At 44.5% G+C, this 24,063-nt stretch overlaps 1 protein-coding gene across 3 annotated transcripts in view; it reads left to right on the top strand.

The window, feature by feature from the left end:
* The window catches only part of glcci1a (glucocorticoid induced 1a), a 36,193-nt gene extending 12,516 nt beyond the window's left edge, over positions 1-23,677 (top strand). The window contains exons 2-8 of one of the 3 annotated variants that reach the window (XM_079998983.1): positions 931-1,082; positions 11,493-11,582; positions 17,211-17,357; positions 18,813-18,965; positions 20,276-20,486; positions 21,211-21,331; positions 21,419-23,677. In XM_079998983.1, the coding sequence (XP_079855109.1) occupies positions 931-1,082; positions 11,493-11,582; positions 17,211-17,357; positions 18,813-18,965; positions 20,276-20,486; positions 21,211-21,331; positions 21,419-21,737 (1,193 nt within the window). In that variant the 3' untranslated portion in view covers positions 21,738-23,677. Of the gene's footprint in view, positions 1-930; positions 1,083-11,492; positions 11,583-17,210; positions 17,358-18,809; positions 18,966-20,275; positions 20,487-21,210; positions 21,332-21,418 lie in introns of all 3 variants that reach the window. The other 2 variants (XM_079998982.1, XM_079998984.1) reach the window with 2 other exon arrangements.
* The last annotated feature ends 386 nt before the right edge of the window (positions 23,678-24,063 follow it).

Raw genomic sequence — 24,063 nt, 5'->3', positions numbered from 1 at the left:
GGCTTCTTATAGGGATTCTTTCACTTTCTTCTTTCTTCTTTCACTACTATTCAAACTTGGTGAGATTAATTTTTTATTTCAGAGCGTGCACAGGACACACTTTCACTGTTTCCTTTTCTGTTTGCACAACTTGCGTTCTTCTGTTTTACCCATTAGTTTAACGTGACCGGTGATGGCGCACTGTGCTGCGCCCTTTTGTGACCATATTGCAATGTAGGATAATATCAAATATCAATGAGCGTCATTAAGACCCACGTTTCCATTTTCCGGCTCTGCGGCCTGAAATTCCTTTCTAGCTGCCAAAAATGCCTCTGTAGGAAAAACCCTACACATCAGTACGAGGAAGCACCGTCAAGAGAAAACACCAGCCTTTGACCCAGTTGCGGCCGTCTGCTAGAGACCAGGATGTTTCTTCTGTTTTGTTTCTTTTTGTTGTCGGGTATAAAATTGTCTGTCTCAGCCAATAAATCATAGTATCTGCGCCACTTGGCCTCCAACACTCCGGCCAAAAATCTGAGGGCTCACCCGCCGTTCACACATATAGCAACAAAAGAGACAGGAAGTCATTGATTCTCTATGGCAGCCACCAGCATCAAGCAACATCAACATTGGCCATCAAGTGACGGTGGGAGGGTGAGCGTCAACTTTATGTAAGTGAGACATGACGGTGTTCATGTCTCATCTCATGCGTGGTCCTATGAGAAACTGCCCAATCGGCAATGGATATGCAAGTTGGGGTCCACAAACGAGCAGCAGGTTAAGGGAGACAAGAGACTGCTAGAGCCTAGTGTTTTTGTCTCTGCATGTGTGAATCGGAGGTGTGGGGTTAGAGTGGGGGATTTTTGTCTAGTCCAAAGCGTTGATCTCTCATCTGAGCAATGCCAATCTATAGAACTGTTGCCATGAATCTGTCTCCTTTTATCTCTGCAGCTGAAAGGCCAAAGTCGCAGCAGGTTAGGAACGAAGGTTCCATCCGACGGACTTCCTCTCTGGGCACCATCACTGGCCCCTACCTCACTGGGCAGTGGCCTCGAGACCCCCACGCACACTACTCATCTTGTATGAAAGATAAATCCACACAGGTAAGTGCCACCATTACTGTATTTACCATATTGTCTTCTGTCTCCTGCACAGATGAGTTCTTGAGAGGGAGAGAGAGAGCGTCAGCGCCTGCTTGCATGAAACATCTTAAATATTTACCTTATGTTAGATACTTGTGGGGATTAATTATCTAAACCGTGGGGTGAACTTAAGTGCATTGCATTAAAATTCTTTAGTGCTCTTCATAGTTTGGGTACTTGCATATCTTTTCACCTGAAGTTTATATGTTTTATGTATACTTTTACAACGAGGTTGCAAAAATCCATTCACAGGAACATGATAGACCTAGTTAATACACCGACATAGGTCAAGTCATAACAACTAGCTGGTTTTGTGTAATGCAATGAATGTATAAATACTGTTAATAACTACCTAACGCATGCTAAATAAAGCCCCTTTCCCACATGGAATCCGTAATATTGCTGGATACAAATTTCCGACAAAGGCAGTTAGTAGTCATTCCCACATTGGCCTACTTTACGGAAAAGTTCTGTATGGACTTCCCACATAGATGACTGTCATGGATACAGTTGCTTTCAGTGCAAGTGGGAAAGGGGCTTAACATTATGCTCAATAATGGTAAAAGCCTTTACCACAGGAGGGGAAAAAAAGTGGGATTTCAATGAGTAATTGAAATAGGTTTAAAATGTTTTTATTTTTTATATTTTCTTATTTTCCTTTGAGATGTTTTTATTTAAAACTTGAGTGTTGAAACTTAAATTCAAGTCGAAACTTTAATTTGTCATGCCAAAACTCTCTGAAGACGTTTCATGATTGACAGTAATGCTTGGCATGTAAATGAGGAACTTAAAAGAAGAAGTAGCCAAGCTGCTCTCTCAAAGGGCTTTTTTTATGCCTTCACGCTGGCAACAGCCGTGGCCAGAGGCATTATGTTTTCATGTTGTTCGGCCGGCCGTACGTCCCATGTGAATGCGATATCTCAGGAGCGCCTTGAGGGAATTTCTTCAATTTTGGCAAAAACGTCCACTTGGACTCAAAGATGAACTGATTAGAATTTGGTGGACAAAGGTCAAGTGTAAATTGCAACTTGACTGGTTGGCGGAGGCAGACAACCGCAATGCAGTAATCCTAGTTTGTTGTTGTTTTTTTTCAGACATCCTGTTTTTTGCTTTGCCATTGTTAGCTCTACTGTCTAAATACGTCCAAGGTTTACTCTCTCGAGATACGTAACCTAATTCAGACCTTTAAGCAGATAGTAATACAACTTGAAGCAGATGCCAATACAGGGTTGGACACTTGTCTACCTCAATTAAAGGATGACACAGGAAACAGTCTACTTCTTCTCAGATCCCATCCCTTATTTCTTTCGTTCCCCTCCTGGTTCCATGACTTGCCATTTACAAATCTGTCATTTCCCAATCGTATCACTCCCACTCCCCATCCAGAGTGATTATTTTTCATGTTGACTATTAGAGAAGGAATCTAAATACGAACAACTCACACTCTTGAACACTAAAGCAACAATGTTGAGGCTTCTGCCCTGGACTTCAAATCAACTGCGTTGGACTTCCTCCTTATTATATGAATTGGCATAACTGATTTAATGAGGTCATGTCGAACAAATATAAATATAAATATATTGTGATGCTGAAATGGCTGCCAGTCAGAGGGTACCAACGGGGCTGGCAATACTTTCATTTTTTTGCAGCACCCATGTGCTGTTCATCCATGTGCTCGCTCTGTAGCATATTAGCATTACATTCATTTTGGATGTGCATGCCTCCATTTGGGGCCGGCGACCCGTGTTGACCCACCTCCGCACCCAAACACTCACTTGCCTACAGCCCCCCCATCCATCGCCACAGCATTTACCACCCACACCATCTATGGGTCCTTCAAACAGCAGATGACCCCTTTGCTCTTAGCTTACAGTGTATTATTAACCAGGCCCTTGAAGCGACACAGAGGTGCAACTACGAGGAGGATCCAAGCACACTCCCACCGGCCCATGAAGTCAACTGTTTGCACACGTCCGACAACTCTCACTCCCGTGGCTGGAATGTTCTCTGACGCTGGAGTCTCTTTACTGAGGAACCCGTGAACCTGCCCATTCCGCATGAACTGTGGACTCACAGCACCACCCTGCCAGGTTAAGACAGGCCCAGAGCAGAGGAAACTATTGCTGATCGGGTAGACCGAGGCATAGAAGAACAGCGCTGGGGAAATTGTGAATTAAAGTGAAATGGTGTTGCAGTGCGCTCAAGGTTTCCACAGAGCAAGATTATGACACCCAAGAGCATGTGTTAATCTTGATGACACCCATATGACTTCTTACATCCTGTTTTTTGCACAACCTGAGGTCTATTATGCAGACAATGCCAAATCGGTTCTGCAAACGTATTGCTATTGGTGTTTGGGGCGTAACTGTTTTGCTAATTTCTGGTGTGATGAGAACAGCAGACCTGCCAACCTGCATGCTTTTTGCGTACCAGCCATGCAATTCTTGGTCGAAGTATGCAGGTACAAAACGCCAGCTGAAACTATGCAGTGTGTGTGTGTGTGTGTGTGTGTGTGTGTGTGTGTGTGTGTGTGTGTGTGTGTGTGTGTGTGTGTGTGTGTGTGTGTGTGTGTGTGTGTGTGTGTGTGTGTGTGTGTGTGTGTGCACTACTCACAAAAAGTTAGGGATATTTGGCTTTCAGGTGAAATTTATGGAAAATGTAAAAAGTTCACCCTACAGTGATATTATATCATGAAAGTAGGGCATTTAAGTAGCAGCATGCAATGGTGATTTCCTCATCTCAAACAATTTATTGAAACAAAAGCCAACAACAGTGGTGGGTTTACCACAACAAAAAATGTCAACGTCTCAATAACTTGTCATGTGCCCTTGAGCATCAATTACAGCTTGACAACGACGTCTCATGCTGTTCACAAGTCGACTTATTGTCTGAGGCCTGGCCCCCCACTCTTCTTGAAGGGCGGCCCTCAGGTCATTGAGGTTCTGGGGTACAGAGTTATGAGCCTCTACATGGCGACTCAGGTCTGGAGAAAGTGCAGGCCACTCCATTTGAGGTACCCCAGTCTCCAGCAGCCGTTCCCTAATGATGGGACCTCGATGAGCTGGAGCATTGTCGTCCATAAAGATGAAATGAGGCCTGTGTTGTTCATGCAGGGTCACAATGACTGGATTAATGATGTTATTCAGGTAGTATGGGCTTGTCACTGTACCATTCACAAAGTGTAGGGCAGTTCTGTATCGACTAGACACACCTGCCCACACTGTAACACCACCACCACCAAAGGCTCGTCTGGTGACGACAGTGGCTGATGCATAGCGCCCTCCTTGACGTCTCCAACATTGTTGGCGGCCATCATTTCTGCTCAACGTGAATCGACTTTCATCAGAGAACAGCACTGAGGCCACTGGTCCCTCGTCCAGCGTAAATGCTCCCTGGCCCATGCAAGACGATGATGCCTGTGCCTGGTGGTGTGGTCAGGTACCCTTGCAGGTCGTCTAGCACGCAGACCACACTGATGTAAACGGTTTCGAATGGTCTGACGTGACACTTGGGTGCCTCTCACCTCCCTTAAATATGCCTGGAGTTGAGTTGCATCATCATCCGGTTCCGCAGGGCACTGTTCACAATGAAGCGCTCATCAGTGTGGGATGTGGCCAAAGGACGTCCACATCTATGCCTTTCTGTGACTCTTCCAGTCTCTGTTGCAACCTGCTGATGTCACTCTGTGACACTCTAAGCTCAGTGGCCACTTCCCTCTGAGAACATCCTGTTTGAAGCCTGTCAATGGCGAGGTACTGTTGATCAGTTTTTAGGTGTCGTCTTGGTCTCATGATGTCAAAATGTGAACAGCATGATGAAGAGGACTGTTTAAATACCAATTCTAATTGAACCAGGAAATGTATTGGTCGATTCGTGGATCAAACCTGTTGAGAATTTTGCCGTTCAGCTCCTTGTGAGAGAACAGCAAGTTGTGCAAAAAGTACTGAAACATTGAACAGTTGGACATGTGCATTCAAAAGTTTAGAGAAGGTCAAATTAAGTTCACCTGTAAAGGTTATAGTGCATTTTAGGTTCATCCTGAAATTTCACCCGAAAGCCGAATATCCCTAACTTTTTGTGGTGTTTGTGTGTGTGTGTGGTTTAATTTAGTGTATGTGCTAAGTGTATGTGCAAAAGTAAGTGAACCCCCATCTGTATTGGTTAAGTCAAGCAGGGAACAGACTCAGGTCAAACACATTTGGGTGCTTAATTAATCATTTAAGCAGACCAATGAAATGAGACATCCTTGGGAAAGGGTTTGGCCTGCACTAATTAAAAGAGAGAGGAAATCAACCAAACCGCTGTGGTCCCATACAAATCAACAATGCAGAGAGCAAAGGAGATATCCGAGGACATGAAGAAGAGGGTAGTGACAGCTCATCAGTCTGGGGAGGGCTATAAGACCATCTCAAAAAGATTCCAGCTCCATCCATCCACTGTAAGACAAATAATTTACAAATGGAGGGCCTTCAACATGACAGCAATTCTGCCTAGAGGTGGGCGCCCATCAAAACTATCACCCAGAAGCACCAGAAAAATAATAAATCAGGTAAAGGCTAACCCACACATCACCTCTAGAGAGTTTCAGACCTCTCTGGTAGCATCGGGGACAAATGTGCATGCGTCTACTATCAGACGAAAATTGAATAGCCATGACATTCATGGGAGGGTTGCTAGAAGGAAGCCTCTGCTCTCAAAAAAGAACAAAGCTGCCCGTTTCAACTTAGCCAGAGAGCACTTGGACAAACAGGAGGCCTTCTGGAAGTCCATTCTCTGGACACACGAGTCCAAAATAGAATTATTTGGTCACAATCAAAACCACCATGTTTGGAGAAAAGCCAACACTGCATATGAAGAAAAGAACCTCCTCCCAACAGTGAAGCATGGTGGTGGAAATGTGAAGGTCTGGGGCTGCTTTTCTGCTTTAGGACCTGGATGACTCCATATTATCCAAGGAACCATGTATTCTCAGGCATATCGACAAATCCTTGACCAGAATCTCCTGCCATCAGTCAGGGAGTTGAAGCTGGGACGAAAATGGATTATCCAATGACCCAAAGCATTCCAGCAAAACTAAAAAGGAATGGCTTCAGAGAAAGAGGATTCATACTCTGGATTGGCCCGTTCAAAGTCAAGACCTTAATCCAATTGAAATGTTGTGGCGAGACCTGAAGAAGTTGGTACATACCAGATGTCCCTCCAACCTCTCTCAACTGGTTGGGTTCTGCAAGGAGGAGTGGGCAAAAATCCCCATAAGCAGATGCGAGAGACTGGTTAGTGGTGACAGAAGACGTTTGGTTGAAGTAATGGCTGCGAAAGGAGGAGCCACAAGCTACTAATAAAAGGATTCACATACTTTTGCACGTTAAATTTTCAGTTTTTGTGAAATAAACCACCTTTGTTTAATTAAATAATGAAAATATATCTCTCTTTGTGTGTGATTATTTGGAAGGTGTACTTTACAAATTGAGATTTGGATGTATGTTTAATAAGGTTATTTTAATGTTTTTTACAAAAAAAGTGACCATGTCTGGAGGGTTCACAAACGTTCAAGCAGCACTGTGTGTGTGTGTGTGTGTGTGTGTGTGCGTGTGCGTGTGCGTGTGCGCGCGTGCGTGCGTGCGTTAGGGTCATTGTGAACAGTGCCCTGCGGAACCGGATGATGATGCCACTCAACTCCAGGCACATTTAAGGGAGGTGAGAGGCACCCAAGTGTCACGTCAGACCATTCGAAACCGTTGACATCAGCGTGGTCTGCGTGCTAGACGACCTGCAAGGGTACCTGACCACACCACCAGGCACAGGCATCATCGTCTTGCACGGGCCAGGGAGCATTTACGCTGGACGAGGCACCGGTGGCCTCAGTGCTGTTCTCTGATGGAAGTCGATTCACGTTGAGCAGAAATTATGGCCGCCAACGATGTTGGAGACGTCAAGGAGAGCGTTATGCATCAGCCACTGTTGTCACCAGACGAGCCTTTGGTGGTGGTGGTGTTACAGTGTGGGCAGGTGTGTCTAGTCAACACAGAACTGCCCTACACTTTGTGAATGGTACAGTGACAAGCCCATACTACCTGAGTCGCTGTGTAGAAGCTCGTAACTCTGTACCCCAGAACCTTAATGACCTGAGGGCCGCCCTTCAAGAAGAGTGGGGGGCCACGCCTCAGCAGACAATAAGTCGACTTGTGAACAGCATGAGACGTCCTTGTCAAGCTGTAATTGATGCTCAAGGACACAGGACAAGTTATTGAGACATTGACATTTTTTGTTGTGGTAAACCCACCACTGTTGTGGCTTTTGTTTCAATAAATTGTTTGAGATGAGGAAATCACCATTGCATGCTGCTACTTAAATGCCCTACTTTCATGATATAATATCACTGTATCGTGATGTAATTATCAAGCACAAAAATGTGACCGCAATGTTTACATATAAAGCGTTGGTAATAGGGACGTACCGATCGATTGGCCGCTTTTCAGCTTCATCGGCTGTGACTGGTGACTGGCTGATCAGATATATTGTCAGATTCTGTGCCAGTCAAATTTATACGGCCGATACTGTGCTAATGTACTCTGCTCTGTAAAAATGCTCCGTTACTCAAACCCGAGACGAACATAATGTACTGTAATTGTGTAGTTGACGCTCAAAAAAGAGCGGGAAAGAAAGAAAATGTCGGCTGTTTGTTTGGTAAATATTCTATCACCTGACAATATTCCAAAATTCTGTGTTTATCGCTGTCAGTGCACTGGAGCGTCTTCTCTGGGTGTTCCCAGTGAACAAGCTCTGCCCGTGTTTAAAGGTTTGACTTTTGAGTTTTCTTTTTATTTTTATTATTATTATTTTTTTTCCTTTCTTTTTTTTTTTTTTTTTCAGACTTAGTTCTGGACTAGTCACTCAATAAAACAAGTCCTTCGATTTGAATCAGTTGGTTAAATGCACGGTGGTCAATATTCCTTTTTTTTGCAATGATTGCAATTTATTTTGGAATGGCAAGTACCATATAAATATAATAGAAATGTATATTTGCACTTAAAAGTGAAAGAGACTTTCATTTGAAGTTTGAACTGGACATTTCAATGTTAGTTATATGTTGCGTCCTACTAAAACTCGTGAGTTACAGGTTGTATGATACTGAAACTTGGTGACAGACCCATATTATTGGAACTCAGTGACCGTTCCATATTATAATTGATTTTATTGGAACTCAAGCACAGTTTGATGTTTTATTGTTCCATAGTGAAAAATTAACAATAATAAACACACAGTGTCTAAATCAGTATTCGCCCGAATGTATTAACTGAAAATTGCAGCGGTAGTCCGTATGTTCAGCTGTCCTATAATGTAAGTGTGATCAGATCACCAAATGTATTTGTCATACAGCAGATGTACCAATAAGACCAAATTGTAATAAAATTAGATTTCGTCGGTCATGGATATAAGCTCAAAATGAACGGGCGACAATGTAAAAGATATTTAATAGTCAATGTTTTATTCTGAACATACAATTGAATGAAACTCAGAATCGGCAAGAATTGTAATCGTCAGATTTTTTTATTAAATTTTTTTTTTTATTGCAGTCGGCCAAGAAAATTACGATCAGTGTATCTCTAGTTTGTAAACATGCGGCAACTTGACGAGACGATGCATTTCAAGCGGTATATCCTAAAGAGATGTTTATACTGTATATGGTTAGACGTAGTAGCTCACATACGATGTGATTAGCCTTGTTACGAGACGACTACGGTGTTAATAACGGAGTCATTTATCTGCCGTAACTCAAACACCACGGAGACTCCCTGTCACACTAGTGTGGTACTCAAAATATTTTCCCATGGTTGGCAGGTCTGAACAGTGAGAACTGACTCAGCAAGGGTGGGGGGGCACAGAGCCCGCTATACATCGATCAGCCACAACATTAAATCCACTGACAGGTGAAGTGAATAACATTGACCATCTCATTCCAATGGCACCTGCAAGTAAACAATGAGTTCTTGAAATTGATGTGTTGGAAGGAGGAAAAATGGGCAAGCGTAAGGATCTGAGCGACTTTGACAAGGACCAAATTGTGATGGCTAGACAACTGGGTCAGAGCATCTCCAAAACGGCAGGTGTTGTGGGGTGTTCCCAGTATTCAGTGGTTAGTACCTACCAAAAGTGGTCCAAGGAAAGACAACCGGTGAACCGGCAACAGGATCATGGGCGCCATTGGGCTCATTGATGCATGTTGGGAGCAAAGTCTAGCCCATCTGGTCCAATCCCACAAATTGCTGAAAAAGTTAATGCTGCTATGATAGAAATGTGTCAGAACACAGTGCATTGCAGCTTGCTGCGTATGGGGCTGCATAGCCGCAGACCAGTCGGAGTGCCAATGTGGACCGCTGTCCAGCTCTGAAAGCACCTTAAATGGGCATGTGAGCATCAGAACTGGACCATGGAGCAATGGAAGAAGGTGGCCTGGTATGATGACTCACATCTTCTACATCATGTGGATGTCCGGGGTTAGGGTCCGATCCGATCGAGCATCTGTGGGATGTGCTGGAACAAGCCCGATCCATGGGGGCACCACCTCACAACAGACAGGACTTAAAGGATCTGCTGCTAACGTCTTGGTGCCAGATACCACAGGACACCTTCAGAAGTTAGGTCACATCTTCTCATAATCTATCTTTGGCTCATATCCAAATTGCGTATTACAATAACAAAATGTGTTAATACGAGGATACGACACGACGGACAGGCACACGATTACTGATTCATTGCCCAGCCTGGCGCTCTTTGGCTGTCTTTTAAGCTTCGGCAGGTGGATGACGTTACAGGGAAGCTGCTTTTTAGGCACCCACCGTCCCGGTCGCACAATTACTTATCAATCAGACCTCTGCTGGTGCTGTGTCTTTGGCCATGTGTAGGCCTCATTGTTGGACACTACAGAGAGCTCCTTCTGGCCATTCGAGAGCCTCGGCTCTGCTCTGTCCGTTGTTTTCTTTTAACTTTGCCGCGGTTTCCCTTGGTATGGGATTTTTGTAAAACCTGTTCTGTTTTTTTTGTGTTAATGCTCTTTACTTCTGAATAATAAATCCATCACTTCTGTGACAGGCAGACTTTTCACTCTGCATAGCTATCGATACCTGGCCCTCCACTCTGCTTCTTAGGTACCTGTGCAGGCACTGCCAGCCGACGGCCTCAGCCGTGTTATTTATTTTGTTTTTATTTTATATTGTTATAGCTAGAGTTTGTGCAACCTGCACAGGCGCAGTACTTCACCATCCTAAATAGCTGTGAAACTAAAACTGACCTGCTGACTGACTACCATCCTGTTATTGCACTGTGGCAGTCATGTTTACCCTGCGTGACGTCACCGGCCGAGATGTAAAAACATGGCCTTTTTACGCGTAAACTTAAAAACATCCACATTTTACCAGTATTTTTGCCTTTGTTGCCAATAAACAATAATGAAATAAAGCTTTCTAAAAAAAACAAAACATTTCAGACAATCTTCTCCATAAGCTCAAGATTGTTAATTCATTAAAAGATTTAACCTGATAGTTACTCCTTAAGCCTGTATTACATTAGTAATGCAATTATCAGAATTTTATTAAGTGCCAAATTATCGACTGATATCGACATCACAAAATTATAGTGATATTTCATTTTGTCAACATCGTACAGCCCTAATTTCAGACATGAGATTTTTGTCGTGTCTGATCGACTGTACTTATCTCTTCTTGATACCTCAATACCCACATAGTCATTGGCCAGCCCTTCTTCAGACCTCCACCCCCAACACTTGACGGGCTGCTGCACCATCCGAGCATTCTCAGAGATTTGTGATAAAACCCTTTTGGTAACCTGCAAACTAGAATGGAATCAAGATACTTGGGAGAACACAGAGCCACCTCAGTCGGCTATGAAGAGCTCCTCTGTAGCTCTCAGATCAGCTGCCTCTCAGACTGCTCCAGCTCTCATCCCGCTGCAGAATAAAAAGGGAGAGCCAGAGAGAGGGAGAAGTGAGAGAGGAGGGGGAGAGGGCCCTCCCTAGTAATTGACTTGCTGCTGAAAATAAACAAATGGTCCTTTGAGTTGGGTACCGAAGATGAGCAAGGCAGCAAGTCAATTTCCTCTGGTGTGTCAGGGAGGAGAGGAAAACATTGTGGTGTGTGCGTGTCACAGAAACAGTGATCTAATGCACCATAGGTGCCTCCCTTTGCGTCACACTGACAAAATCAGTTCAGCGTGTGGGCCTGTGTGTGTGTGTTTGCATGCCGTATGTCCAGCCATGTGGCTGAGTGTGTGTCTGGCATCAGAGTCCCCATGCCTACTCTGTAAGCATGGGATGATTTTGGAGATATTTTACTGTGGGGTTCTACTTTGCAGACTCCTGAATGTTGGATTGAAGGGACAGGAGGGAAAAGGAGCAAACACCAGCGCTCGGCGTCCTGGGGCAGCGCCGATCAGCTCAAAGAGGTACAGGACTCGCACACACACACACACACACACACACACACACACACACACACACACACACACACACACACACACACACACAGGGTCAGATTTTTTATTAAGAAAATTGAGACAAAGCTAAAAAAGGAGTCATTATGACATTTTGGAGATAAAGAAACGGTTTACTGACTGGTGTGGAAGGACATGACTGGCCTGCATGGAGCCCAGACCTGAACCCCATTGAACACCTTTTGAATGAATTGGAACCTCGCTAATCTGCTCTTATGTCTGAATGGAAGCAAATCCTTGCAGCCTTGTTCCCAAATCTGGTGCAAAGCCTTCTGAGAAGAGTGGAGGCTGTTATTAGGCCTGTCACGATAACTACTTTGGTGACGATATATTGTCCCAGAAATCATTGCGATAAACGTTATTGTCATTTCAAGACCATTTTTTGCCGCTATATAAAGATAATATAATAATAATAATGCAAGTAATAATGCAAGTACACCCTTTCAAATAACAATGAACGTTTGATTCTGAAAAATGTACAAACTTTTTAATGTGAAAAAAGTAATATCCTAAATAAATAAAACAGGCAAAATAAAACCATACAACCAGAACAATAAATAGTGTGTGTGTGTGTGTGTGTGTGTGTGTGTGTGTGTGTGTGTGTGTGTGTGTGTGTGTGTGTGTGTGTGTGTGTGTGTGTGTGTGTGTGTGTGTGTGTGTGTGTGTGTGTGTGTGTGTGTGTGTGTCCACAAACCTTTGGCCATGTAATTGACCTTTTATTAAAAATCCCATGTTGAATATTCAGTCTTCTAGCCATCACAGTCAGATCCTTATGCTTGCCCATTTCTCCTGCTTCCAACACATCAACTTCAAGAACTGACTGTTCACCTTGCTGCCTTGACAGGTGCCATTGTAACGATATGAGCAATGTTATTCACTTCACCGGTCAGTGGTTTTAATGTTGTCGCTGATCGGTGTATGATATATTGTATATCAGCCACTGCAGTTGATTTAGCGAAGTACGGCTTCTTTTGGGTAAGCTAACTGCTATTTGTGATACTGATGTAGTGTGCCAGAAGACAGGCAGACCGACCTGTAGGCAGGCAGACAGGAAGACATGCATACAAACAGGCAGACATGCAAACAAATAGGCAGAAACACAACAGATGCGTGCTGCCTACACAGCCTCATCGGCCCTTTCTCAGCTCCACCCTGCTGATTCTCAGCAGCAACAGGGAGGTGGAGGATACAGTTACAGAGACCGGGCCGGGGGGGTGGATTGGTGATTCAATAGTTGTTAAATGGGAGACCCCCTCCCGTCACCCCCACAACAACAGACAGCAGATCCAGAAGATGCAGTCGCTGCCGTGATCTGTGAGCGTGTATGCAGAGAAGCCTTGCAAGCCGGGAAATCTAAAACTATCATACCAGGATGCTGTAACTAACTATCATACATACAGATACCAGCAAAATAATCAGGCTTTAAACGTGCTGCACAGCAGGGAATTTTCAAATAGAAGTTAAACAAAGGACGTTTTAGAATTAGAAAACTTCCAAGTTACTCACTTGTCAAGTATTTATAGTGATAGCTTTTTCATAATAAAAAATTTAAAAACATGGACATATGATGAAGGTGTTTATGAAGAACTTGGCTTGCAGGCTCTAGGAGTGCAACGATGCGAGTATTCTTATGACAATTAACTTTTTTGCATCGTGATACACAAACAATAATACCAAACGGTTTGCTGCAGGACATTCGCTTTGACCATGAACTGTATAATTACGGAGTTGCATGGCCATTGAGTGCAGTTTTTGGCCATGAAACTTCAATACAGTGCTTTGAGTTCCACCATAACAAAATGTCGGAATTTGTTCAATTTTTCGTTGGCCCAAGCTAGCTTACGCTGGTATCCTAGCAAAGTATCTTAGAAGATGAAGTTCATTTGAAGCACAAAACAGAAAAGGTAGAGCAAAACAAAAATGATTCCCACTACTTATCCATAGAAAAGTAATAACTAACACAAAAATCAAGAATGAATTGAACGAGGGATATCAAAAGTCAGTTAAGTCAACAAGGCATCTGCTGTTAAATATGGTGTCTCTGTGGTATGGTGTCTCTGCCAACTGTTTTGACAGAGGCTGTTAGAGTAGGCAGGCCTGCGGGAGGCAGTAGGTCTGCTGGAAGTGGGAGGCCAACAGTATATTGGTTGTAATAGTGCAGGGTTTCCCCCAGAAAAGTTGTTAGGCCCGGTGGCATGTACGGGGGGGGGTGATGTAAGAGTGTGATGCTGAGAATGTCACCGTTATGTACGGAGCTTTTTTTTCCGGTTTGTTTAATCCCTAAGGACATTCAGTAAAATAAAATACATCTAAAATAAAACGAAATGTTTTTATTTGCTTTATTTAGAGGCACGGCACACGTGATCGCCTCCTCTCCAAAGTCTCCATTGCACATGGAAAGAGATGCATGGGAGAGGAAAGCGGCGGCGCGCCATACAGAGGATTACAAGCGGCGCTCTCCAAACAATGTTTAGTGAAGGCATGTGTGGGGGTTTCGGAGCACCAGAGGGCGGATATTTCAATCGGCAGCTCGGGCATGGCACTGAAATGAGGCACTGAAATCTTTGTTGCGATTTGGTCCGGTAGATACCAATCATAAAGGAACCAGTGCTATCGTGGTACTGGCTTTGGGTGTCAAACCCAACAGGATGTTTAAAACGATCCCGCACATGATCATGCTTTGATTCAGAGTGTGCACGGAGAGGAGGGGCTATTCACAGACGGGTCCGTTGTCAATGAGGGAAAGAAAGAGAATCAATGTGCTGTGTTCTACAGTGAAATAAGATTTTACCCATTTTGAATAGTAAAAAATATATAAACTCAATATATGGCGGTCAATTTTGATAATAATAAAAAAAACAATCTTAAAAATATAATAAAAACACTGATGCCCAGAGGGGGGTCAACTTAAGCACCGCGGGCCGCTGGGCTTGCAATACATTGGGGGAAACTCTGTAGTGGCAGTACGTAGGGTTCAAGGGATGTCAGGTCTGCAGGAAGCCAGTTCCAATCCGGAAGCAGGTCATAGTCATGGCAACGGTAGCAGTAACTTGGGGGGGGGGGGGGGGGGGTCGGAAAAGGTAGAGGTCTAGGAGCCAACAGGTCCAGGGAGAACCAGCCTAATATGCTTGTAATTGTGCTTGTAAAGATGCAATCGTCTGGCCATTCTCTGGCAGTGTATGAATACGGTAGTCATCTAAGGTTTAACAGTGATAGCCACACATCATCGCACATAAATAAATAATAGGCGCCGGTCAACCTCACAAATGATGCGTTGCACTTCTGGCTCTTTTTATATCTGTATTCGGCATTCAGGGTACCACCCCAAATTCAAAACTATAGCAATAGTGGCTTCAATAACTGGAATACAGGCATAGCTTGGTTTTCATAGAATTGGAAGTTATCAAGATTTGACTCGCTCCAATCTTTTTATGCTTTGGAATAACCATGAATTCGTTCATATTCACTAAAGTAACTTCAACAAATAAATTGTGTGAGCGGATATTAATTGATCAAAAGGACATGATAAGGTCTTTACTTAGTTACTAGCAACTGCTTCTGTCCATATTTTGTTTGAGTCAGTCTAAGCTTACAGTCTGGCTTATTGGCTTACTGCGCTGCTCCTGCAGGGAACTATATCGGCAGGGGGGACAAAAGCTGACGGCTCTGGAGTGTGTGACTGGCTCCCTGGCCAAAGAAAGGGGATCACATATCAGCTGTATCAGACAGAGCACTCTTTGATAAGTGCTGAACGTTAAATGCCGTGTTTGCTTGGGCTGTATGAGCTAGTATAGGAACCAGGAGAGTGGGACAGGACTTTAGATGCCTCTGCCAGCTTACTGCATAACAAAGCAACATGTGCTGACATGTCTGAGACATGTGTGGACATGTTCTGGTCTAGCCCAGTGCGTGCGTGCGTGCGTGCATGCACGCACGCAGAGTGATATCTGCATCCAGTCTAATCTTACCGCCAGTGCTCAACTTTCCCTCTACCCTAAAGCCTACTATTAAGGCCTTTGCACAAACTATCTGTATCTCACATGTCCTTGGAATGTTGACTTGTGTATATATTTTAACCAGATGTGTCAGATTTATTCATTGTATTCGACTTTACGATTATGACCTGCTCGCTGACTTCTGCAGCTTGTCTCAATCCTCGACCGGATCTGTAAAACAGGTCCACGTCATCCCAACTTCATGTCTTTTTCCAGGCTGATTTTCTGACGCCGAATGGAAGCAGAGACGCTCTGTGGCTGTTATGGGTACTACAACAACTAGGTTTAGGATAGGATTGGGACTGAATTGCGCTTTATTGCTGCTGCTGTTGGAAGGGCACAGAAGGAGAAGGGCGCAAAGTAAGCAAACAGCAACTTCCAACGTCAAGTGTGTCAGTGACAGACAGGATTAAATAAGTAGAAATCGTAAATCCAAATGAGAGTCCTTGGTTAGTACCTGAACAAGTACCATAACCAGTATTTAGCTTCCATTTCCATGCACAATTTTCTGGTTCTGTATAAACAGTATGTTGCGATGGTGCGTGACATCATATCCAATACGTGGCACTATGTGACATCCTCTGCATAGAGGACTGCAATAAGCTTATACACGTATGGATGAATATGAATACTACAGTGGATTAAAAAAGCCGCACTTGTGTAAAATAGAGCTTGAACTGACTAAATCACTCACCTACCACATACTGAAATAAAGACCTGTATAGTACACTATACAGGTCTTATATAGGAACACTTGAAGCCTCCGTTTGTCAAATTCATTACTCATTTCTTAGTATCGTCTTTTTGGTTTTCCATCTGGCAAAAGTTGTGGATGGTACCTGGTACTATCCACGAGCCGACATGAGGAGATACTAAAAGGTCACATGAATACACTGCAGACTACTGATTGGTCAGAGAGAATAGTCACTGTATCTTTGCGTCATCATTGCGCGACACAGGTAAGTGGGGGGCTGAGAACAGGACTGAAAATGTCTCACTGTTACACACGGGGCTTTTTTTTGTTTCATTCCACTAGGAAAATAAATACATCTACGATTAAAATAAAAAACACGCTGTTATTATTGGTTTTGTTTGGAACTGGGACGTGCAGGAGTGCTTAGAGATTGCTGAGCAGAGATCTATTTAAAACATTTTTTAGAAAGGTAACGAATTTGCTAGTTATCGTCCTCGGGATGTTTTTAAAAAAGTGGATGCCAAGAAAACCAGAAAAGCTTATCTAACCACACACTGAGAATCAAGAACACCATCCCATCGACAGCCTCCATTGCTCCTGTGTGTGTCATGTCAAAGATGATGTCACCGCATTTTAAAGGTAATCAGATATGGGAAATGGTCACAGAGTTCCAAAAATAAAACGGGAAACAGGAACTTAACACAGCTCACATCTCATTGCGCTGTTATCCGGTTGAGGTATTGCAACGTGTCTGATGTCCGATGAAAGAATACACAAGCACAGTACACGGACCTGAGCTTTGTGAGGATTGTTTTGGCCTACATCTTCCCACAAACTCACATACTCTCCATCTTTTCCACCTTCCCTTTTTTTTGGGGGGGGGGGTGCCAGATTGCCAAGCTCCGGCAGCAGCTCCAGCGCAGCAAGCAAGGCGGGCGTCACTGTAAAGAGAAGGACCGCCTCTCCCCACTCCAGTGCACCGGCGTCAGCCACACCACGCTCACCAAAAACACCTTTGCCGCCGCCAGCCAAGTGCAGGTAGTGCCAGCCACCCCCCTTTCAATACTTGTACCCTCTGTCCCATGTCGAGAAAGTCTGCATATTGTTTTTAAAGCTAAGCACCATGGCTCACATAAACACATGTATACGCAAAAGCTGAGTTAATTTTTTTGGCTTGCGTCACAGCTTGACCCAAAAGCATAACATATAATGTAAAACATTTGTAATGTTGTCCTTGTAAGGCAAGGTTTATGGAAACATTAATGTTGAACAGGGCAAGTGGTGGAGGTAACACCTGTGGGTTAAGAAACAGACGTTAGAAACATTGGCACTTTGCAGGCATTTCACTTCAATTCAAGATTAATTGTCAACATACAACTACATGATTGTTCATTATTGTGTCCCTGAAATGCGACTCTATATCCTAATAACTGCCTGTATGTTTGTATGTTCTGTGGATCACAATCTTTATACGTTTAAACACAGTAACTACAACATGTGGTGTTTCAAAGTTATTATTGCTTGCACACACTTGAAACCCAACAGGTTGAATAATTTAACATTTCAAGTAGGCGTGGGCCGATTTACGATTAAATCGTCTATCAGCAATGACGGACATTTTTATTATTATTTTTGTTTTTATCCACCAGGAAAGATCCGAGAATTGAAACAGTGTAAGTGCAGTTTACTGTGTTCAGAAACTGGAGGGAAGAGAGGGAGTGGGAGATGGGGGGCGGAGGCTCTCGCCCTCTCTGCTCAGCGCCGTTGAGAAGCTACTCCGGATCTGTCCCGTACAAAAACTTTGAGGGGCAGGTGCAATATGCAAATCTTGTGATAATAATATAGCAACATACAATATAATCTCATAGAGAAGGATCTAGATTTATTTTGTTTCCTTAGTTTCTTGTATGGAAAATGAAAAACGTAAACCCAACTCAGAGAATTGGAGCACAGGTTTTTTATTTTAATTTTTTTCTTCTCCTCCTCCAGACTAGAGGTGTGCGCCGGCTCCCCTGCCTGTCTTTTTATATTAAATCTATTTATTTTCGTTTGTTTCCTGCATGGATGAAGCAAAATTTAAACACAACTGAGTTAAGGGACTGTCCAAGTCCTTACTCCGTACTGTTCCGAAGAGACCTGTGTGTCCCCACTGTCGGGACGCACGTCTCCTTTTTCTTTCTGTTGCTATGGAACTTAATTTAGTAAAAACTGGATGTTTTTGTGGAAATACTTTACTGGTAAATAATAAATCCTGCACTTCTGGAACGGGGAGACCGCATTTTTCCACATTGCATTACGTTCTATTTGCGCACGAACCCCACCGCGCGATTGGAATTTTGCATGATCGCCAAAGCCAAATTTCTAGACATTTCAGAGTGTATTGCAGCTTCCCCACAATAATGTAACGCCAAAAAGAAGTCACCCACACAGAGGAAGATCTGACGGCAGGATTTCTCCGTGTCCTAAATGTCCCCCCCCGTCCCCCCCCAGCAGCAGTTTTCCATGTCGAAGTCGGCCCAGATGCCGCTGTCCAACATCACAGTGCCAAAGCCCTCCATCTCCAGGGTTCCCAGCAGCATGGAGGGGATCAACCACGAGCTGGAGAAGGTCTTCATCAAAGACAATGGAGATAAGGAGGAGCTGAAGGTAATGCTGAGTTCAGACTTTCTGGATTCTGGCCTGACTGCTCGCCAACTGCTCGCGGACGGCAGCGAGATATCAAGCAGGTTTAATATCTGGTCGTGTCGAAACTTGGGAGTGACGCAACGAGCTACAGCCAATGAGGGGGGGGCTGTCAAGAAGGGGAGACGAGAGTGCACGGAGCAGCAGCCAGAAACACACAACATACCTGTTGTACTTTTTTCTCTAGGTTTTCAATATACTGTATATTCCTATTTAAATTCAGCTATTATTCTTTATTTTTTACAGGGATCAAGACTATAATAAATAATATGTAATAATAATAAATAATTACTTTGACACGTACCACCTACCTCAACATTGCTGCAGACCAAGTACACTCCTTCATGGCAACGTTTTTCCCTCATTGGAGTGGCTTCTTTCAGCAGGATAACGCGCCCTGCCGCCACACGGCAAAAAATTGTTCAGGAATGGTTTGAGTGACATGATAAAGAACGCAAGGAGTTGACTTGACCTCCAAATTCCCCAGATCTCAATCCGATGGCGCATCTGTGGGATGTGGTGGAACTACAAGCCCGATCCATGGGGGCCCCACCTCGCAACGTATGGGATGGGCCCACTCCACGACTTTCAAAGTCATCAGATCGCTGTACTGTTCACGCTACACAACTTTCTGTCTTGTGATCTGGAATCTTGCAATCTTGTAGTTTCACACTACATGACTGATCGGGGACAGGGGGTCACACATTACAATATATTTCACCGGGCGGAATCCCAAACGAGTCTGTCGTGTCTCAAACTATGTTTTGTCACAAAAACACGTGAGAAGTGTCACCGGAAATGTCGTGAAACCCATTCGTCCACATTCCTGATCAATGTAAAAAAAAGAATAAAAGCAGAATTTAAATAAGAGATTTATTAAAAGAGAAGAAAAGTAAAATAGGTATGTTGTGTGTTTCCGGCTGCTCCTCTGCTGCACTGCCGTCTCCCCTTCTCGACTCTCCTCCCCCTGTCACTCCATGCCGGCTCTCATTGGCTGTAGCTCATTGCATCACTCCAGAGTCAATCCCGACAAAACCAGATAATTATCCCGCTTGATATCTCGCCAGTGTCTGCGAGCCACTGGCGAGCAGTCGGATCGCGCTGTGAGCAGTTCAAACCACGCGCTCGTCGCCTATTGGAGCCACTATGATTTTCCTCCGATCTGGGGCTTTGCTCACTGATCTCCAAAAACCTGTCTGCGGAAAATCAGGCCAGAATCACATAGTCTGAACTCGTCATAAGTCCTTGAGCACTCTCCTTCTGAATCCGGCCAGGCTCTGGAGGTTCCCGACGGGCGCCGCGCCCCCTTCCCTCCCCAGCAGCGCAGCAGCAGCACGCGGAGCGTGGACACGCAGACCCCCTCGGTGCCGGGTCGCTCCAGCAGCTGCTCCAGCCTGTCGCCCTGCCCCTCGCCCGCCTGCCCGCCCGGGTCCCACGACGGCAGCCCCTACTCCACAGACGACCTTCTGTACGACCGGGACAAAGGTAACTCAAGGTTATTCCAAGTTTACATGGTGACGGACAGTTTATCACACCTCCTGCCAGAAAGTGGGAAGGTCTCAATACAGGTCAGGAATATGTATGTTATTAAAAGTGATAAGTAGGGCTCATCGAACGAGCGCAAAGTAGCAGTGTTGAATTTTATTGACCGATGAGTTGAACTGCAGGTAATTCTAAAGGCAGTTCCATATCATCGTTGGGTAGTTGTGCGGCGACCAGGGAGAATTAGGTTTGTGCGAGTGTATTTCAACAAATACAAAGCAGTGCTTTAATGGTTTATTGATTACAGAAAAAATATCTGTCCTTTAAATTTAAGATGGAGAAAGTATTCACACAGTAATAAATAAAATAAAAACGATATGTACCACTCTAGGTGTTGTGTCAATTTTGCAAACATGGCAAATATACACTGCGGTCCAGAGAATAGAAAAGAGAAATGAACAGTCCAAAGTAGTTTGCAAAGATGTTATGAGAGAAAGCTTGTTGGCTGCAGTTCTTGTGGCAGGAAGTGCTGCAGGATGCCATTCAGCACAAATAACCGCTTACTAGATCAGAGATCGTGTGTGTGTGTGTGTGTGTGTGTGTGTGTGTGTGTGTGTGTGTGTGTGTGTGTGTGTGTGTGTGTGTGTGTGTGTGTGTGTGTGTGTGTGTGTGTGTGTGTGTGTGTGTGTGTGTGTGTGTGTGTGTGTGTGTGTGTGTGCGCGCACAGACAGCGGAAGCAGCTCACCGCTGCCCAAGTTTGCCTCTTCGCCCAAACCCAACAACAGCTACATGTTCAAGCGCGAGCCCCCAGAAGGCTGCGAGAAGATTAAAGCCTTTGAGGAGATGAGGTATGAGGCTCCGTCCACTCCTCCGTACGACCTGTGGCGAGGTAAAGCACAACCCGCTCACACTGTGTTTTTGGTTTGTGCCGACAGCTCCAGACAGTCGGCGTCGGCGTCCATGCCACTCTTCTCGTGCCCGGACAAGAACAAGGTCAACTTCATCTCCACGGGCTCGGCGTTCTGCCCCGTCAAGCTCCCCGGCGCCCTGCCCCTTGCCCCAGCCTCCGAGGAGGACGATCCCGAGGCGGGCCCCAGCTCGGGGCCGCTGGGGTCCGCAGTACCGCGCGGTGGCCCGACCCGGGTGTCCACCAGCACCAGCACAGACGACCCCCCGGAGGAGCATCCCTCCCCCTCCCAAACCCATACCCCCGAGACTGACGCCTCCCAGACAGACAGCCTGGCCGTGAGCTAGAGACAAGCAGAGCTGGCCTCTGCCCCCCTCCCAGCCCCCTCTTCCTGATTAATGCTAAGCCTACACAATGCGCACCATCTCCACCAAAAAAAACAAAAAAAGGACTGAGCAAATACCTCCCCCTGGCCTGCTAAGGGCGTCTCTGTCTCTCTCCCTCTCTCTTGCTCTGACTCTCTATAATCTGCATGAACTAGCACCGATAATCTCCCCAAGAGCAAGATCAACCACCGGCACCACTACAACGACACCTTAATAACATTCCTACGTGCGTATTTCCTTAAGCTCTGTTTTTTGGCAGGGAGACACTTAATTTTAGTTTTAGAAGCCGGCATCAGAGGGAAGGGTGGAATATGGAAGGTGGGGGAAGGAGGGGGGCGGCGGCATGCATTTTAATCCGGTAGTATGTTTATAATTAAGTTATGTGTTGTGTTCTGTTTTCGACATCCACAGTATGAATAAGCTCTCTATACAATATATACAAATATATCTCTATAATAAGAAAGAAAAATGCTTGGTTTTGAACAAAAAAAAAACACAAAAACAACAAAAAAACATCCAAAAACAAATTCCCAAACTGTGTATTTGCTGTGTTATGTACCTTTAAAAAAAGCAGCTGTTCTATTCAGGATTTTGTTTACACGATCCAGATCACAGTTCTGAACCCTGTCTGAAAAGAAAATAAAGAAAATGCAATGGGGGGGAGAAACAAACAAATTTGGGACAAAAACCGTCCACAGTTCATGCGTGGATTTGGCCTCGCTTTCAGGTATATCACTCGGAGTCTATACTCAGGTAAATTAGGAATGTATGTCCATACGGAATATCCGCGGCCCGACAAAGTGAAAGAAGGAGCCTCGATTTTATTTTTATTTTTTTCCTCCGCGGTCACCACTCACTTAATCTATTTTACCCCCCTCCCCCCCGACGTTCCCAAAACATTCCACGTCGTTCCGGAGTTGGGTCTCGGAATGGAACGGCTTTTTGCGATAGGCGAGACGCAGGGGTGGGTGGAGCTGTGTTTCTGTGTGGACCAGGTACACTGTGAGAGAGGCCAGTGGAGGAAGTCAGAGAGAGGCCGCGGTCCTTCAGGTTGTCAAAACATAAGACTGTTCAGATAAGGCAGATGATTATTATTATTATTATTATTATTATCAGAATTTTTTTGGAGGGGCTTTAAAAAGTGATCTGCGCTATTCCATTAAATGCATTCCATGAGATTTTTGCGACGTAAGACATGAATAGACTCATTAATTCATCCCCCGCTCCCCCGGAAAACCCTGACAGACCCTTTTTTTTTTTTTTTTTTTTTTGGATGCGGTTTGTCTTAAAAAGCTTGCTACGGGGAGATCAGAGCGAAACCACTCACAGGCGTTCACCTTGTGAGAAACAGCACCCTCTATAGGCTACGCAGCGTTATTACACATTTGCCATTTCCAAGTGTAGAATGATTATTTTCGTATCACGTGTGCTCGTGGAACTCCTGCATTGACGCTCCATTCCCGTTTTGTATATACGTGGCTTTAAAAGCGGATTCAAACGCAGCGTTGTGGTTTCCTGATTACATTTCAGCACCTTATCCAGAATTATAGCTTATCCAGTGTCGTACATACCCGTGGCGCTGGTAAACTAGATGTGTGCAATAATAGAAAAAAAAAAAAAGGTGTTGTTGTCCTCCCGGATACTTTCTGTCCTTCGACACGTCCGTCATGTCTGTTTATTTTATTTTATTTTTTAATTTGGGTTTGAGTACGGTGCTGGATCGGCAGGCTGTTTGCTTAAGCCATCAATCGACATTAGAAAAACCAGCACCAGAGTGACCAGAGCACACCACTGGCAGGTCGGAGTTGTTCCTTCACTTATTCCATGATACTTTCTGTGTATAACCTGCAGTGTCAACGTTCATGCACAATGGCAATAAAACTAATGGTTTGTTTCGTCCACTTGTCTCCGGTGTGTGCGTGCGTGAAGAAGTGTGTTGCGTCAGAATATGGTTTATAACGAGCGGCCCTCGCAGATTGTTAGGGCAGCTACCGCAATGTTGGTTTCGCACGGATGATGCTGCACACGCACGGCATTACGCTGAAGATGAATCCTTTGACTTGGAGTGATGTTGCAGGACGTTCTTAACCCGCACGTCATTTACAACTCAGGCTGCATCAAATTACATTTCCGTGCATTTATTTTACAATGTTAAGTGGAGGTTTGGAGCCACACAATGAGATATATACAGTGTATGTATGTATACAGTATATGTATATATGTATGTATGTATACAGTGTATGTCTATCAATGGCACCTGATGAGGGTTTTCTTTTTTTTTTTTTGA

This window comes from Zeus faber (genome assembly GCF_960531495.2).
Source record: "Zeus faber genome assembly, chromosome: 1".
NCBI lineage: Eukaryota > Metazoa > Chordata > Actinopteri > Zeiformes > Zeidae > Zeus > Zeus faber.
This window is presented reverse-complemented; position numbering and strand designations above follow the sequence as displayed.